At 40.8% G+C, this 17661-nt stretch overlaps 1 protein-coding gene across 1 annotated transcript in view; it reads left to right on the forward strand.

Annotated features, from left to right (window-relative positions):
• Nucleotides 1–5885: 5885 nt before the first annotated feature.
• The window catches only part of LOC141652765 (uncharacterized), a 275045-nt gene continuing 263269 nt past the window's right edge, over nt 5886–17661 (forward strand). The window contains exon 1 of the mRNA XM_074460363.1: nt 5886–6993. Within this exon, the coding sequence (XP_074316464.1) occupies nt 5921–6993 (1073 nt within the window). The 5' untranslated portion in view covers nt 5886–5920. The remainder of the gene's footprint in view (nt 6994–17661) is intronic.

Here is a 17661-nt window from a genome sequence, read left to right on the forward strand (position 1 = left end):
TTATTAGTGTGGGATTTGTAGCATGGCTTTAATGTGATAATGATCAAGTAATCATTACTTGATGATGGTGGAGGGGTTATTCATGTGCTTGTGGTGTTTTCCTTGTACGTAGTATTTGTTGAGCAAAAGTAACGATGTGCGCCGTCTTGTGTGTATTCTTGTGTGGATGAATATGGATCCCTTCTCTTGTTTGTCTTCCTTGTATTTATAGTGAATAAACCCTAGTGGGTTTATTAGGTTTTCCACTTAATTCCTTGTTCCTCAAGGTAGAGTCTGGTAACAACTTGGACTTTCCTTATTCAGAACATGGCAATAATTAGGATTTCCTTGTCCTACCCGGGATCTTATTAATATCTTAGTCCAAGCCGAACTCTTCTTTACCTGCTGCCCTTCCCGGATTATCCTGCTTCCAGGCCTGCCTCCCTGGCTCAGTTCATGGGCCCGACTCCCCATGTATGTCATGGGTCCATTGCTCATTAATTACCCACTTATCTCGTGTCACGTAGCCTAGGCAAAATACGGTAATTTTGGCCCTAACAGTTGCCCCCAATTTCGCTTCTCAGCTTTGTTGAGGAGGGAAATTGATTCTTCAAGCTCTGCCTACTGTCGTTATTCTGCTACCGATAAACCGTTGCTATCCTTCTGGATTATGCTGCTATTCTGCTGGAAGGAGCTGCAGCCAACCTCATGACGGACGGCTGGGGGCACAAACAAGCTCGATGGAGAAGTCTCATTGAATTTGGAGCAAGTCTGGATGCTTGCTTTGGATCGACTCTGCTAGATATACTTGAGATAATTCTGCATCCCTACTCTGTATTCATAATTCTGGTACCCTGGCCTGCTTGATTCTGCTGAATCGTACTCTGCTGTCCTTGCAAACTGATTTCTGGCTCTCCTTGGTTCTGTTGATCGGGAAGTAGATATAAGCTGATTTTTTACTGATGTAGACTCGTGGACTCTTGTTAACAGACTTTTCAAAGAAGCGGACTCGGGCGGATTTTACTGGAGGATGCTCAGAACAATTTGTGGACTCTAGGAACCCGATGGCTGACGTTGGGATCCAGACGGCTGGTGGTGGGAACCAGACGGCTGGTTTCTGGGAACCAGACGACTGACGCTAGGAGCCAGATGTTTGAATTTGGGAACTAGACGGCTGACGCTGAAAGCCAGATGGCTGGCGCCGGAATCCTGTTGGCGGATGCAGGGAATCGATTTACGGTTCTCGGAATCGAAGTCTGGCTTTGGGAACCGGGGATTTACCGATCTTCAGGGAGCCTGATGGCGGATGCCAGGTAGCAGATGCCGGGAGCCTGATGGCTGAATTTGGGAACCAGCATTTACTGGTTTCGAGTCCGGCACTGGCTCGAAATCGACGGCCGATGTTTGGGATCCAAACGATCGAGTCCGGAAACCGACGGCCGGCTCGGGAACCGTAAAGTCTTTGGGGCCGACGGCTGAATCCTAGGAAGCACTTCCCACCTGTCCTTACCATTTTGTTATCTGGTCACCAAGGGTGAATCTGGTGGTCGGAACATCCGGCACAAGTTTGCTGTGCATTTACTATGTAGGGGATACCTGCAATATATTAGTAGTGCGATGCATGTGCATGGATAAACTCTCTAATGTATGATGCAGACTATATGATGATTAGACAAGCTGTAGACTATCATATGTCGTGAATGCAATGTTAACCATGACTATATGCTATGTCTCTGTCATTTCGTTTGTCTGGAGTTTAGTTCCAACTTTATGATTTGCCAAGAGGCTGACCTAGTTCCAGGTACACAGCCTCTGCCCCTGGTGGCAGATGTTTGATAAAATATTTTACCCATGACGTAAAATATTTTATCACTAGGGTTAGCTGACTAGAGCATACCTTCATTGACTGTTTCTGACTAACAAGGAATGTTGCGTTCCTTGTGGTTCCAGACGTTTGAAATCCGTGCGTGCACCCATTGATCTACGACATAGCTATGGAATTACTGAGTTAACGTTAAGGTATGGGTGGTCTTAGTATGCCGAACCCTGCGCGCTACCTCGGCGTATGCTCTCCATGTGGCTTGACTTAAGATAAACGTTTTCGTAGCCTCACATGGCAGGGGCTGGACCCTCAAAGTGTGCCTTATCTGAAAAGCAACCAATATCAGTGTCAAAGCCTTTCTCCCTAGAAGCGTGAAAGATAATCAAATAGTACAAATACCTGGTGCTATCTCATGGTGTTCCAGAGCAACATCTGGATCCAGGAAGCCACAGCGCGTACCACTTGGGTTTTTAGAAAATATTTTGTTTTAAATAAAGAGGAATAAATAAAAATAAAATGAAACAAAAACAAATTTTGAAACTCAAAAGAGGACTCGATAAAACAAAAGATATTAGTAACAAAGGTTTTTGCTTCATGGACTGTTGAAAGGTACTCCGTACACTAAGGTTTTAGCATTTTGTCAGACAAAGTACGGTTGGGGATTATACAAGATTTGACCTTGCATGGTCATGAATCTGTACACCCTATTTTCTGGCGCTTTCAGCTTGTCATTGTCCTTTCCGATTGTAAGCAAATTTTTTTTAGCCTTGTGATTTTTGGTATTTTCAAATACCCTTCGTAGCACTAGGTCCTCTACTGCGAGAGTCCTGATTCTGACGTTGTTATCATATGCCCTTGCTTCTGATTGCTTGTACGATGTCATGCGTATGTGAGCACTTCTTAGTTCAAATTGCCGTGGCTCTTTCTTTTTGCTATCGTTTCGGGTTCTCAACATTGAGTTTGTTGTCTGACCAAGCTTGCTCGGTGGACTGTTGACTTCCGGCTGTCGCGTGAGGGGTGTGGTTTCTGCCCCCTGCATGACTTTCACGGCTTTGCTGTGGATGGCATGCAATATAATATGAGACCCATGCTTGATTTTTACTTTCTTGCTGAGGGTAGTGTCATTTGTTTTTTGTCTTTTTTTATTTCACGTTCTGGTGTCCAGGGAACCAGGCTGGTGGCAGCACGTGTTGCTGTGATTTGTCACTTTGGGAAGCTGATGTAGGATGTGTTCTGCAAGCAAAGATTCTGGCCGCTGTTGCTGTCTCCTTATATTCAGTGGTGCTAGGAGCTTTAATGTACCGGCGTGTACGTTTATTAAATTGCCCCCATGCCATTGATTCATGTCCCGCAAGTCTTTGGGCGGAGCTACCGTCCCGCCCGCCCGACTCTTGTGCGCGGGAGGTCATTTTCGCAGCCGAAAATTTGCTGCAGGGAGCGCTCTGCGTCCTGCGTCCTGCATTCTGCATTCTGCGTTCTGCATCCTGTATTCTGCATTCTGCGCCCTGCGTCCTGCATTCTGCGTCATATGCTGCAGTAGGAGCGATTTTATATGGGGAAGGAGTGGCAGGTTCTGGAGCCTGAGTAACCACTCCTGCTGGTAGGGAGATCTCCTGCAAGAAATTACTCTAATAGGGCCAGCAGATGGCATAGCCAACGACCTTCCAATGCTCAAGACAGTAGTTATTTAAAATATAACAGGGGAAGCAAGATTACGAAGTTTATGAATTACTTTAAGAACGACATATGGACACGAATCTTTTGTCCTTTGTTTACCGATGGTTTTAGCACATGAATGATTAGCATAAGTGATAAGATACCTTGCTTGGATGCTACCCCCAGGTTGTAAGGACGTCTACCTCCAGGTTCTGGGTTCTGGCCCCCGACTGGGGACCTGCCTGGTTTCAGATACTTTCAAGTGCCTGACTCTCAGGGTCGCTGCAGGCTCGGACTATCAGGTTCCCTGCTGGTCCCCTTGCGGGGACCTGGGTACCAGGCCTACTCTTGTCCCTCTTATTGGAAATTCTGCTAGTGTGTTATGTACAACTCTGATTCCTATTTCCCTTTTAGGTCGCTGATGTTTTCATTAACCTAGGTCTGGGGTGCAGGACTAAAGTCAGGTACTAGTCTACCATGGTCTGTGACTTAACGGTCATTCGAGGTTCGATGTTCAGGTTGTGAACACTTAGGCGTATAGTTCAATTGGTCATTTTTCATTTATCCTAATAGATCTAGTTTTCTCATATAGGCTTTCAGGGGTAGTCAATTACCACATGGATATGATGAGACTAAAATAAGAAAGCAATTTACAGAAAGCTATAACAGGTGCAAGAACTAGTTTTTCAAGTGATGTGTACCTGGTCTCTGCAGGATGCAGAGACTTATTGAGATAATATTCTGGGTGTCAGTATGACGCTAACTGAAGCCTTGGTTATCGACAGGTATGAGGACCAGATGCTGGGACCAGGCGCGGTGAATCAGATACAGGGACTAGGCGTACTGTGACCAGGGTTCTTCTGGTTCCAGGCTGGACGGTAGTGGTGGTACCAGGGTTCTTCTGGTTCCGGCCCGGACAACAGAGGTAGTACTAGGGTTTCCCTGATTCTGCTTCCTTTGCTGATGGCTCCTGCAAATGGGTGATGCAGAAGTCTGGTTCACTCTGAGTCCTGCCTTCATCTGGTCTGCTGCTAGATTCTGGCTGCCTGGGTTGCTGGCGAAAGGGTTGTTGTGACAACTAATCCTGGTTGTCGTTCTGGTGTTTTCTAACTGCTTTCTGCTTCACGTTTCCTGCCTCCCCAGGCTTCGCCTCTGCTTCCTCCTGCATCCTGCTTCCGACTTCCTGCTCCCGGGATATCCGTTTCTGGCTCTTCCCGCTTCCCTTGGAACCTGGAAGTTAAGAGGAGACAGCTGGTCGAGACTTCTTTATTCTACTAGATCTCAGCGTCTTGGGGACCTGGTTCTGAGTGTTTATGAGGTCAGCTCCCCGAAAATGATGCTTATTGGGTTAGCCACCCGAAAGTACTTATGGTCAGGTCAGCTGCCGGAAAATGCTGCTGACAAGGTCAGCTACCCGAAAATATTGCTGGTGAGGCTGCTGATGTTCCTGAGCCAGAATTAGTTCCTGCAAGAGAAGGTCAAACATAGCAAGGCAGAAAAGCTGATGTAGCTGCTGCCGAGGAGAGAATCATGTTAGGAGGACCTCTCCTCCAGCCTGTTTGTACTCTCGTTTATGAGTGCCTGGCGACTTGGCCTTTTTGTATTTTGCTTTGTTTCGGGATTTTTCCCTGAGATGTAGACTGGCGAACTGCGTGTTGATTGCCGTTGTTGGTTCTTATATTTCGATTGTTTCTTTGCGAGCTCTGATAGTTCCAGCATGACGCTCATTCTGGTTTGCCACTTGCTATGTTTGATCTGCTTCCTATCATGTAATCGTAGGACAAAGCGAGACATGCCATGTTAGTTTTATAAAATTCAAACAATTGACGATGAAGATTACCTGTGTACTCTGAATCTTTAGCACTGTTCATTCTGGGTCCAGCTTACCCATGTTGACTAAGTTTATTGTATCCACCAGGATTTTTATTACGGTGTAGTTTCTATGTAAGAACTCCGCCTGTGAGTGTTTTCGGGCATTCGCTGCCGGTCCCAAGCCCGGATAAAGGAGGAGGGTTGCGGTAGGTCTGTGGCAGCCAGCATAAAAACTTAGTCACATTTTATGGACATGAATCGGAATTTGAACATCGTTGGGCGTCTCCTCAGAAGCGACGCGCTGCACTTCTTAGACCCGGGTGTAGTGAAAAGTATGTGAGGGTTGCTAGGTCGTCGCCCGGAAGCGACGCGCCATCTTTACATCTGGGGGTGGTGTCAAATAGGCAAGGGTGCGCTACATCTTCTAGACCCGGGTGTAGTGAAAAATATGCAAGGGTTGTTAGGTCGTCGCCCAAAAGCGGCGCGCCACCTCGAAGTATGGGTGTGGTGTCAAATAGGTTTGGATCTAGGAAGCATGGTCAAGAGCGGGTAAAGAAATCAGGAAATGACTTTAGGAAGGGTAGTAGGTTACGGTTTGGTACGTGGAATATTGGCTCTTTGACAGGGAGATTAGCTGAGGTAGGGGAGGTTATGAAAAGGAGGAGAGTGCATATAATGTGTCTACAAGAGACAAAGTGGGTCGGAGATAAAGCAAGGGTGATAGCGCCTTGGGGTTATAAGCTTTGGTACACGGGTAAAGACAAAAGTCGTAATGGAGTGGGTATTGTCATTGATAAAGATTACATTGATGATGTAGTAGAAATATCGAGAAAGAGTGATAGGATTATGAGTATTAAGCTTGTAGTCGGGGATGAGGTGGTGACGGTTATAAGTGCTTACGCACCTCAAGTAGGTTTGGATGCTTCTTTTCGACGAGCCTTCTGGGAAGATTTAGAAGAGGTTGTAGAACGAGTCCCTATTGGAGAGAAATTGATCATTGGTGGTGACCTCAATGGGCATGTGGGTACTAGTCGAGTTGGCTTTGAGAACATTCATGGGGGTTTTGGGTTCGGGGAGAGAAATGAAGCAGGAAGTGACATATTGGATTTTGCTTTGGCTTATGACTTGGGTATAATGAACACTTGGTTCGAGAAAAGACATTCTCATTTGGTGACTTATAGAAGTGGAGGTAATGCTAGTCAAATTGACTTCCTTTTGGTAAGGAATGTGTGGAGGAAAGAGTACACCGATTGCAAGGTCATACCCGGGGAAAGTGCCGCAACACAACATAGACTAGTGGTTCTTGATTTTCGGGGTAAGAGAGACTTGAGGAAGAGAAAGATAATCGGTGAGGCACGGATCAAGTGGTGGAACCTACAAGGGGGAAACCAACAAGCATTTTTGGATAAGGTTGGAAGTAGCGATATTTGGTCGGATTGCGAGGAGAAAGATATTGATGCAACGTGGGATAAATTGGAGCATGTTGTAAAGGATTTGGCGAGGGAGGTGTTAGGGGAATCTAAAGGGAATAGACCATCAAGTAAGGACACATCTTGGTGGAACGATGTGGTGAGACAAGCGATAAAGACTAAACGTGAATGCTATAAGGTTCTGGGGAAATGCATGAGTGATGAGAACTTTGAAAAGTACAAGGAGGCTAGACGAGCCGCTAAAAAGGCCGTACGGGATGCGAGGACAAAAGTTAACCAAGAAGTGTATGCCAGGTTGGACACGAGAGAAGGAGAGAAGGATATCTATAAACTGGCCCGCATAAGAGACCGAAAGACGAGAGATATTGGGAGAGTTAGGTGTGTGAAAGATATGGACGACAAGGTTCTGGTTCAGGATAATGAGATAAAGGCTAGATGGTGTTCTTACTTTGATAATTTATTCAATGGACATCAGGAACAAGGTTTTGGGGATGTAGAGGTAACACCAAGCATGGTTAATCGGGAATTTGTGCGTAGAATACAAAAGAGTGAAGTTAGAAAGGCGTTAAGGAAGATGGGGTCAAAGAAAGCAGAGGGACCGGATGGTATACCCATAGAAGTTTGGAGGTGCTTCGGGGAGAAAGGGATTGAATGGGTAACCATGCTCTTCAACAAGATTTGGAGGAGCAACAAGATGCCATCGGCTTGGAGGAAAAGCACTCTAGTCCCTTTGTACAAGAACAAAGGTGATGTCCAAGAGTGTTCCAATTATCGGGGAATTAAACTTATGAGTCATACAATGAAGTTATGGGAGCGGGTAATCGAGCAAAGGCTTAGGAGATATGTAAACATCTCGGAAAACCAATTTGGATTTATGCCCGGGAGATCGACTATGGATGCGATTTTTATCCTGAGACAGTTGATGGAATACCATCGGGACAAGAAGAAGGATTTGCATATGGTTTTTATTGACTTGGAAAAGGCATATGATAGGGTGCCAAGAGAAGTACTTTGGTGGGCTTTGACGAGAAAGGGTGTGTCGCGAAAATATATTGACCTCATAAAGGACATGTATGAGGGGGCTAGTGCAAGTGTTCGCACTAATGTTGGGAGAACGGAAGAATTTCCTATTACCATCGGGGTGCATCAAGGTTCCGCACTTAGTCCTTTTCTCTTTGCTATAGTTATGGATGAGTTGACAAGGGATATTCAGGACGACATCCCTTGGTGTATGATGTTTGCTGATGATATTGTGTTGATTGATGAGACAAAAGAGGGGGTGGAGAGAAAGTTGGAATTGTGGAGGCAGGCCTTAGAGACTCGTGGGTTCAGGTGAGCGGGGAGTAAGACCGAGTATTTGAGGTGTCAGTTCACTAAGGTGGCGGGGTTGAGATCGACAGAGGCGGGGAGTATTATTTTCGATGGGAATGTTGTTGAGGGTTCGGATTTCTTCAGATATCTAGGATCTATTATTCAAAAAGATGGGGAGTTAGACGGAGATGTGGCTCATAGAATTAAAGCGGGATGGTTGAAATGGAAGAGTGCTTCAGGGTTTCTATGCGATAAAGATATGCCCCAAAGATTAAAGGGAAAATTTTATCGCACGGCAATTAGGCCTGCCCTACTTTACGGCTCCGAGTGTTGGGCCGTGAAACATTGTCACATTCAAAAGATGAGTGTGGCGGAGATGCGCATGTTGAGGTGGATGTGCGGACATACAAGGAAAGATCGGTTAAGGAATGAGGTGATTAGGGAAAAGGTAAAAGTGGCGCCAATAGAGGACAAGATGATGGAAAACCGATTAAGATGGTTTGGCCATGTGAGAAGGAGACCTATGGGCACTTTTGATTAGGAGGCGGAGACTTGGAGAACAGAAAAAAGGTCCTTAGAGGCGAGAGGAAGACCGAGACAGACATGGTTGAGAGTGATAGAGCACGATATGAGAGTTCTGGGGCTTGAGGAGAGTATGGTGACGGAGAGGGCACAATGGAGGGAAAGGATACATGTGGATTTTTAGTATTTGATGTTTTTGACAGATTTAGTGTTTTTTTATTTATTTAATTTAAAGAAATTAATTTATTTATTTTTCTCTCCTTTATTACACACTTTTTCAACAACCACTTTCTTATAGTTTTTACCTGGTTCATTCCGGATCCTTAACTCTATTTCGGTTTTTAAAAATCGCTTTAATCTTTTCTCTCGATTTAAATGTTAAGTTTTTATAAAAGAAAGACGAAATTCGATTTTAAAACCTCTAAGTTCACCTTGACTTTCCATTACATTTTCGTCCTCCCTTTTTGTTTTTCATCTTCCCTTTTTTTATTCGCATTTTGAGGCGTGCGTTCACCCATGGACGGTTCGAAAGGATGATTCATGTCAGCCGACCCCAAATCATTTTGGGATTAAGGCTCTGATGTTGTTGCTGATGTTGTTGTAGTTTCTATGTAAGATGTTATGATAAGAGCATCATGGCAGTGTTTCTGAGTTTTAGGCGATCTCCTTTTGTTTCTGGGGCATGCCTTTTTCGCCTTTGAGTATTTTAGGCTGTAAAGTTTTGATCCACCTGTTATCACGTAAATTATTCTAGCACAAATAGAGGTGTAAACGGTGGAACCTGACTCGTGGAGCATATTTTACTGGACTTGCCCCCACGTGATAAAAGGTGGTGGCTCCTCCAGGCTTTCTGGTCCTGCAAGAGGGTTAGAGACATGCAAAATAGTACCAAATATATTACCACCTAACGACACTCCTGCAGATGTCTGCCCCCAGGGTCGCTGGCTAGTGGAGTTGTAGTGATATTGGTTCAGTTTGTCATTCTGGTTCCTGCTGGCTGAAAGTTCCTGCAACAGGGAGGAATTTAGCTCTAACAGAACAGAACTACGAGATATGGTGTTACCTGATGCTACCTCCATTCTGGTCAGCATGAGAGAGTAGTAGGATGCTAGGCATTCAGGGTATAGCCTGGTGTTTCTGCTTAGTGCAGGCTTCAGATTGTCTCTCTGCAACATGCTTCTGAATAACCTGAGCCAGGTTGTGAATTTCCATCTGGAGCGCCAGCACGACGTCTAGGGATCTCTGGTCTTGAGATTCCGGAGGTCCTGATCTGCCCCCAGCCTGGTACCTTCGAGTTTGTACTCCTGTAGTGAACATTCCTGCTGGTCCATCTTCTGCTGGTACACTTGTTGCTGATACGCTGCTGGCGATTTCTGGTGCACTGACCATCCCTGCTCTGGTAGCTAGAGGTTGGAGGGACTCTGGCATCCAGATCTGCTATAGGACTCTAGAGGAACTCTGGGGAGCAGTTCTGCTGCCGGCATCTGGATGAATTCTGGGACCAGATCTGCTGGAGGACCCTGGTGAACTCCACGGACCAGCTCTGCTGGAGGACTCTGGGGAACAACAGGGACCAAATCTTCGGCTTCGGGGAGCAGATATATGGCTCCAGATAGCAAATCTACTGCTGGATTCCGGAGGGATTCCGGGAACCAGACCTGCTGTCGGACTCAGGCTTCTGAAGGAACTTCGGGGGCCAGATCTGCTTCTGGACTTTGGGGCCAGATCTGTTGCGGGACTTCTGGAGGAACTTCGGGGACCAGATCTGCTGCCGGACTCTGGGACCAGATCTGCTGCCGGACTTCTGTAGGAACTCTGGAAGCTGATCTACTGCTGGCTTCCGGGGAGGGTCCCAGGAAGCAGATCTACTGCTAACTTCTAGCGGAGGATCATGGGAAGCAGATCTGCTGCTGGCTTCCGAAGAGGGTCGCAGGAAGCTCTGACTTCTGGCGGAGGATCTCTGGAAGCAGATCTGCTGCTGGCTTCTAGGGAGGATCTCTGGAAGCAGATCTGCTGCTGGCTTCTAGGGAGGATCTCTGGAAGCAGATCTACTGATGACTTCTGGCGGTGGATCCTAGGAAGCAGATCTGCTGCTGGCTTCCGGGGAGGGTCCCAGGAAGCAGATCTACTGCTGGCTTCTAGATAATTTCATGGATAGTGAGGAGATATTGGTCGCTAGGGGACATGGCACCGAATACTGACTTTATGACAACTTGGCTACAGAGATCGATCACCATGCCCCACGATGGGCGCCAAACTGTTTTGGTAAATTTCTACCAATTTAGGGTTAAAGTGACCGCTCTTTTTAGCCTCGTGACGGGGGGTTAAATTATATGTGACTTGTGACGGATATTTATGTAATTAAGACGGAGTAACGATACAAGTAAAGTAAAAGACGAAATAAGGAAATAATCACACAGAGATTTTGGTGACGCGGAAAACCCGATGTGGGAAACAACCGCGGGGGGAGTCGGAATCCCGCCAATAGTCCACTATGTAATAATCGGAGTACAAGTACAATATACAATTGTCCGGATATGATGATGAATAATCTGTCTGGTGCATAAGGGAGACAGACGGAGTATTGACCGGATGCCAGTGGCTATTTTGTGGGTTTATATATACGTGGGATTATTAGTGTGGGATTTGCAGCATGGCTTTAATGTGATAATGATCAAGTAATCATTACTTGATGATGGTGGAGGGGTTATTCATGTGCTTGTGGTGTTTTCCTTGTACGTAGTATTTGTTGAGCAAAAGTAACGATGTGCGCCGTCTTGTGTGTATTCTTGTGTGGATGAATATGGATCCCTTCTCTTGTTTGTCTTCCTTGTATTTATAGTGAATAAACCCTAGTGGGTTTATTAGGTTTCCCACTTAATTCCTTGTTCCTCAAGGTAGAGTCTGGTAACAACTTGGACTTTCCTTATTCAGAATATGGCAATAATTAGGATTTCCTTGTCCTACCCGGGATCTTATTAATATCTTAGTCCAAACCGAACTCTTCTTTACCTGCTGCCCTTCCCGGATTATCCTGCTTCCAGGCCTGCCTCCCTGGCTCGGTCCATGGGCCCGACTCCCCATGTATGTCATGAGTCCATTGCTCATTAATTACCCACTTATCTCGTGTCACGTAGCCTAGGCAAAATACGGTAATTTTGGCCCTAACAGAAAGAATCCTGTCTCTTGGGTGTTTCGTAAGCAACGTACTCTTGCTCGCTCGTCTAATGTAGCCGAGTTTCGCGCCATTTCCGATGCTTCCGCTGAGTTATTATGGGTACAATCATTGCTCATTTGGAGCGAGTCAAAATGTATACATGCCTCCTGGTTGCCAAATGATTTTGAGGGATTAGTATCTGATTTGCCGGATACTATGAGATTGATGCTGATATGCCTTAACTACTACTTTGTGCTCTCCCACAAAGAAAATCATACGAATATCATTACGAAAATAACATGGCAATTATTAATGCGATGATAAACCCAAAAAAGTCAAATTACACAAATGATATGAATATCGGCAACTTCTGTATGTAGGAAAGAGTCGCAAGTTAATACATGTACTAGTTTGGATACCCGTGCGTTGCAACGGGGTAATTAACTTAGTAAAACAAATTGGTTATAAGGTCTTAATATTTACATCTTATGTCTAATCATTTATTTAGATATGATCAAAAGTCTAAACATCTTATTTAAGAGACGCAAAAGATGTTAGGTTCTAAGGATGCCTCATATTTATAATCATAAGACCACTACATCTTATGTTAATCTTTCGATGTGGGACAATTCTATTATTTTTATATAATCCTACATTATTTTTCAATGTGGACATATAACATACTAAGAAGTACACAATTTTATATATGTACAAATTATATGAAATCTATACGCTAATGATATCATTTTTACCACGAATGAAATCATGTTATTTTCATAATTTTCTTAACGATATTTTTTTGGCAAATGAAATATAAATTTTTTTTATAAAAATTAGAAACATCACTTGAATATAATATAGGAAATAAATATTATAATAATTAAAAGATTATCCACTTTATTTTTTTACATCAAAAGATATTATTTATAATACTTTCCTAAATTAATTTTTAAAATCACCCCACCTTATGATAATTTTCTGATGTGGGACAATTCAACTATTTATATGTAGTATATTTACCACACCTACATTATTTTTCAATGTGGGACAAATAACACTCGAAAAAGTATACCATTTTTTTTGCACATATTTCGATATCCAACCCAATTTAATAATGAGAAAATATTATACTATCTATTTATATTCCTACGTTTTTTTCCATTTTTTTTATAATTAAAATATGTACAAATGATATGATTTAAATTACATTTTTTTTCCTAACACGACTTTTAAGATGTAATCGAGGGAGCAATAAAATGTATAAGCAAATGCAAAATATTTTCTTTTCCTGGTGCGATTTTGATTAATGGTTAAAAATTATGATGTGGTTTAGTTACTCAAATGTAATGAGGCATAATAATTACCTATATTTGAAAGGTAAAAAGATTTAATTCTACTATTTATCAAAGTAAAAAAGCTCATTATTGATTTATTTGTGGATTCAAGATCTTTTTATGCAACACTTGTTTTATTATAATTCATAAATTTTCTATTTTAGTGTAGAGATTATCATTATATGACACATTAATAACCAATTTATGTATATTTAGCACCCATTTTATTTTTTTAATTATGATTTTGTCTTAAGTATTATACTATCGATTGTCTTAAAATAAACATTATAATATCAGTAATATAGTAATATATAGGGTTTTTAGATAACTTATGCCTTGAATAACTCATTTTTTCAAATCTTATACCTAAGATAACTTTCTTTAAAATCTTATACCTAAAATTACATTTTCTTCCAAACATAATACCAAATCTCAAAAAAGCCCTTAATTGACGATCCTGTCCTTATTAATTGTTCCGGGTGTAATTCCAGAGCAGATATTTGTTACCACTCGTAGCTTGTAGAATGATGTCTTGGCTTGAATCCTCCTTTCGGTCTCCTGAAACGATGAACAAACTGAGGGCTCGGCTTTGGACCGAGCGAACTCACTCCGACGCTCAAGTCAGTAAACTTAAGAGATAAGTTGTTGTTACTTGGCTAAATGTATATTGTAGAGAGATAAGGAAGATAATACCAGATGAATAGTGATTCTTAGGTTAAATTGTGGATCCTTTCCTCAATGAGGGTTGAGGAGTATTTATAGACTTTCACCTTTTGTCACGTAGTGGCCAAGTGGTCAAGTGGCTAGCAGGTGGAAAGACCGTTCTACCCTCGGCCGATGGACCTATGGCAGGCCGGCCGAGGGTCCTTGGATATGAGTACGCGGATATGTGCCCCGGCTGGCTAGTTGCCTGGCCGAGACCCAAGTGACAGGCCGATGGGCTGCATCGGCTAGGCTGTCTAAGTCGTTGACTTGCTGTGGATATCTTTGACCTTGCTCAATATGTTGACATCATCATCCTTACCCCCACCTATTAACCCACACATCCACAATTGCCACCACTAAAAACCCTCAAATTAGTAAGAGCAAATTCGTCAATTTAGGGCTTTTTTTAAGATTTGGTATCAAGTTTGAAAGAAAATGTTATTTTAGGTATAAGATTTTAACGAATGTTATCTTAGTTATAAGATTTGAAAAAGTGAGGTATTCGAAGTATAAGTTATCAAAAAATCCTAATATATAATCGCTTTTTAAATATCTACGTGATTAATATTTGTATGGTATTGTTGTAATTAAGGTTTGCCGTTAATATAAACTCTTATAAGAACACTCTAAGATAATTTTTAAGCGATTCAAAAGATTTTGGGTTGATACCCCTAAGTTTCAAATATGACTCATATTTATAATCATATGATACCTCACCTCATGATAATCTTCTAATGTGGGATAATTCAACTATTTATATGTAATATATTTACCACATCTACATTATTTTTCAATGTAGGACAAACAATATACTTAGAAATACACCATTTTTTCGCACCTAATTCGACATCTAACCCAGTTTAATACTCCGTAATAATAAGTAAATACTATACTATTTATGAATATTCGTATAGTACAATTTTTTTTTGTAACTTCTTATCATATGCGCAAATTAAATAATATGATATTATATTCTAATGCTAGCATTTATTTAGCACGAATCTAATTATATAATTTTTCAAAAAAAAAAACTATGTTAATTTTTTGCTAAATGAGATGTATAAGTTTTTATATAAAAATTATAAAAATCACTTGGACATAATATAAAAAATATATATATATCATATCGTGGAGATAATGATATAAACTCTTAAGAGCTCTCCAAGACAATGCTTAAGAGACTCAGAAGGTTTTGGGTTGGTATTTAGGTTCTAAGGACGCCTTCTATTTATAATCATATGATCACCCATCTTATGCTAAACTTTCGATGTGGGACAATTCTATTATTTATACGTAATATATTCACCACACCAACATATTTTTGAATGTGGGACAAATAACATACTCAGAAATACACCATCTTTTTCGCACATAATTCGACATCTAATCCAGGTTAGTAATAATGAGCAAATATTATACTCCCTCGATTCAAGACCAAATACAACATTCCTTTTTTTTTACACTATTCATGAACAAATTGAATTTTACGATTCTTTGCAATATGTAAGACAAAATATGGTCATGTGAGATCTTATTTGATTTACCTATAAAGTACAATGAGAATATCAAATTTTTAAATTTTTTATAATGTAAACTTAAAGATATTTACGTTGTAATTTATGTCTTGGCAAGTGTGTAAATGAAAATGTTGTATTTGGTCTTGAATGGAGGGAGTACTATTTATTAATATTCGTAAGTTTTTTTTATAATATTTTTTTTTGGCAAATTAGATGTATAAGTTTTTATATAAATATTATAAACATCACTTGAATATAATACATAATATAAAAAAAAATCTGTATATATCATACTGTGAAGCTAATGATATAAACTCTTAAGAGCTCTCCAAAACAATACTTAAGAGACTCAAAAGGTTTTTGGTTGGTATATAGGTTCCAATGATGACTCTTATTTATAATCATAGGATCACCCACCTTATGTTAATCTTTCGATGTGGGACAATTCTATAATTTATACGTATTATAATCACCACACTAACATTGTTTTTCAATGTGGGACATATAACATATTAAGAAGTGCACCATCTTTAATACTCGTATGTTCAAATCATATGAAATCTATATTCTAATGAAAACATTTTTTATCACGAATCTAATTATATTATTTTCATAATTTTTATAACAACATTTTTTTGCCAAATGAAATGTCAAAGTTTTTATTTAAAAATTAGAAACTTCTCATGAATACAAAATAGGAAATATACATATTATAATAGTTAAAAGATCCTCCCCTTTATTTTTTATGTAGAAAATATTATTTATGAAACTTTCCAAAATTTATTTTTGATGATGTGGACGCTCTAGAATCGCTCGAAAAAACTCTCTTTTATATATAGATATAGATTGCTCACTGTTGTAACGGAGGCGTCCCGTTACCCAAATAGTTTATTGATAAGGCGATAAGAACAATAAATAACGAATGTAAATAAAGTTGACACAAAGATTTACGCGGTTCACCAGTAAAATAACTGGCTACGTCCACCCTGCGAGGAGATCAAATTTCACTATGTGGAGAAAATAGTACAATGAGACCAGGTACACGCGCTCAATATGAGCCAAAAGTATACCCTATTCTACCAACAAATATAGTAGTCTCAAAGGAACAAAAGAGACTACCCCAATAAGACGAAGGACAAATAATCTTGAGGCCTACCAAGATCTGAACAAATTCCTCCGATCTTCAAAGACAGACGAACACCAATAATAGAGCCGGAACAAACCGAGTTTTCTTTTTGGAAGGAACCTCACAAATCGACCCTCTTTATGTCTTTCTCTCATCTCTCTCTTAATTAACCTAGAATAAAACTTTGGTCTTTTATATATTTATTCCACCCAAAATAAAATATCTAGACTAATAAAGAATAAACTAATAGGAAATTAAATACTTAATTTCCTAACTAATGCAAATCGCCTAAAACTCCCGTATAACAAAAACTAGGAAATTCCTAGTGGGACCTACACCCACTAAATTTCCAAAAAACAAAACCCGTTGACTCGTGCTACCACAATCACATGACGAAACAACTTCATGTTACAGCAGTTCATGCGACTCGCCGTGTCACGGCTTCATCTCCACTTAGCTTATTCGTCTTCGACACAAATTCAAGGCACAAATCCTAACACTCACTATAAGCCAGCTATATGTAATAAGCAACGTGCGAACGAGTAGTAATTATTAAATATGACATACTTTGTAGTAGAGAAAGTATTAGAGAAAGAGGGCTTATAAAAAGAGAAACTGAGAAACACAATACGATATCAAACACATTAATTACCGAATATTATTAATATTGTATACAAAAAATACACTGCGGTCATTTGAAAATATAATACTCCGTAACTTTTATCGATCATGAAGGCGATGAATATTCAATTCAAGATGGTTATGCTATTTGTTCTTATCATCCTTTTTTTGGGTAATTATTACTCCATATTATTTGAGTTTAAATGCATATACCCTGAATTATTATAACATTTAATTTGATCCTTAAATATTTGATTGTTACTAATTTTTTATTTGTGGGTGGCAAAACTATCTACAAACAATATATAGGTAAGGAAGCAGATGGATGTACGGGTTTGAATGAACCATGCGGCCTTTTCCAACGTTGTTGCGCTGGAACTATATGTAGTGATGACCCGAGATTCAATAACGGAAAACCCACCGAATCAAAATGTCGCCCTAGTATGTACATAAAATTTCGTTCAAGCATCTAATTAATCTACACTTCCTAGCATTTTACATTTTTAATAAGTTTGCGTTTATTGTTAAAGTATAAAATCGATCATAATAATATTTTGCAGATCCTCTTTCAAGTTGCAAATATAGAGGGGAAAAGTGCGGGGGAGGTAGTGGCATTTGCTGTGGGAAGTTGAACTGCGGAGGCTTTTTTGGTCCTCTTACTGGAAGCAC

This window comes from Silene latifolia, chromosome 4 (assembly GCF_048544455.1).
Source record: "Silene latifolia isolate original U9 population chromosome 4, ASM4854445v1, whole genome shotgun sequence".
Taxonomy (NCBI): domain Eukaryota; kingdom Viridiplantae; phylum Streptophyta; class Magnoliopsida; order Caryophyllales; family Caryophyllaceae; genus Silene; species Silene latifolia.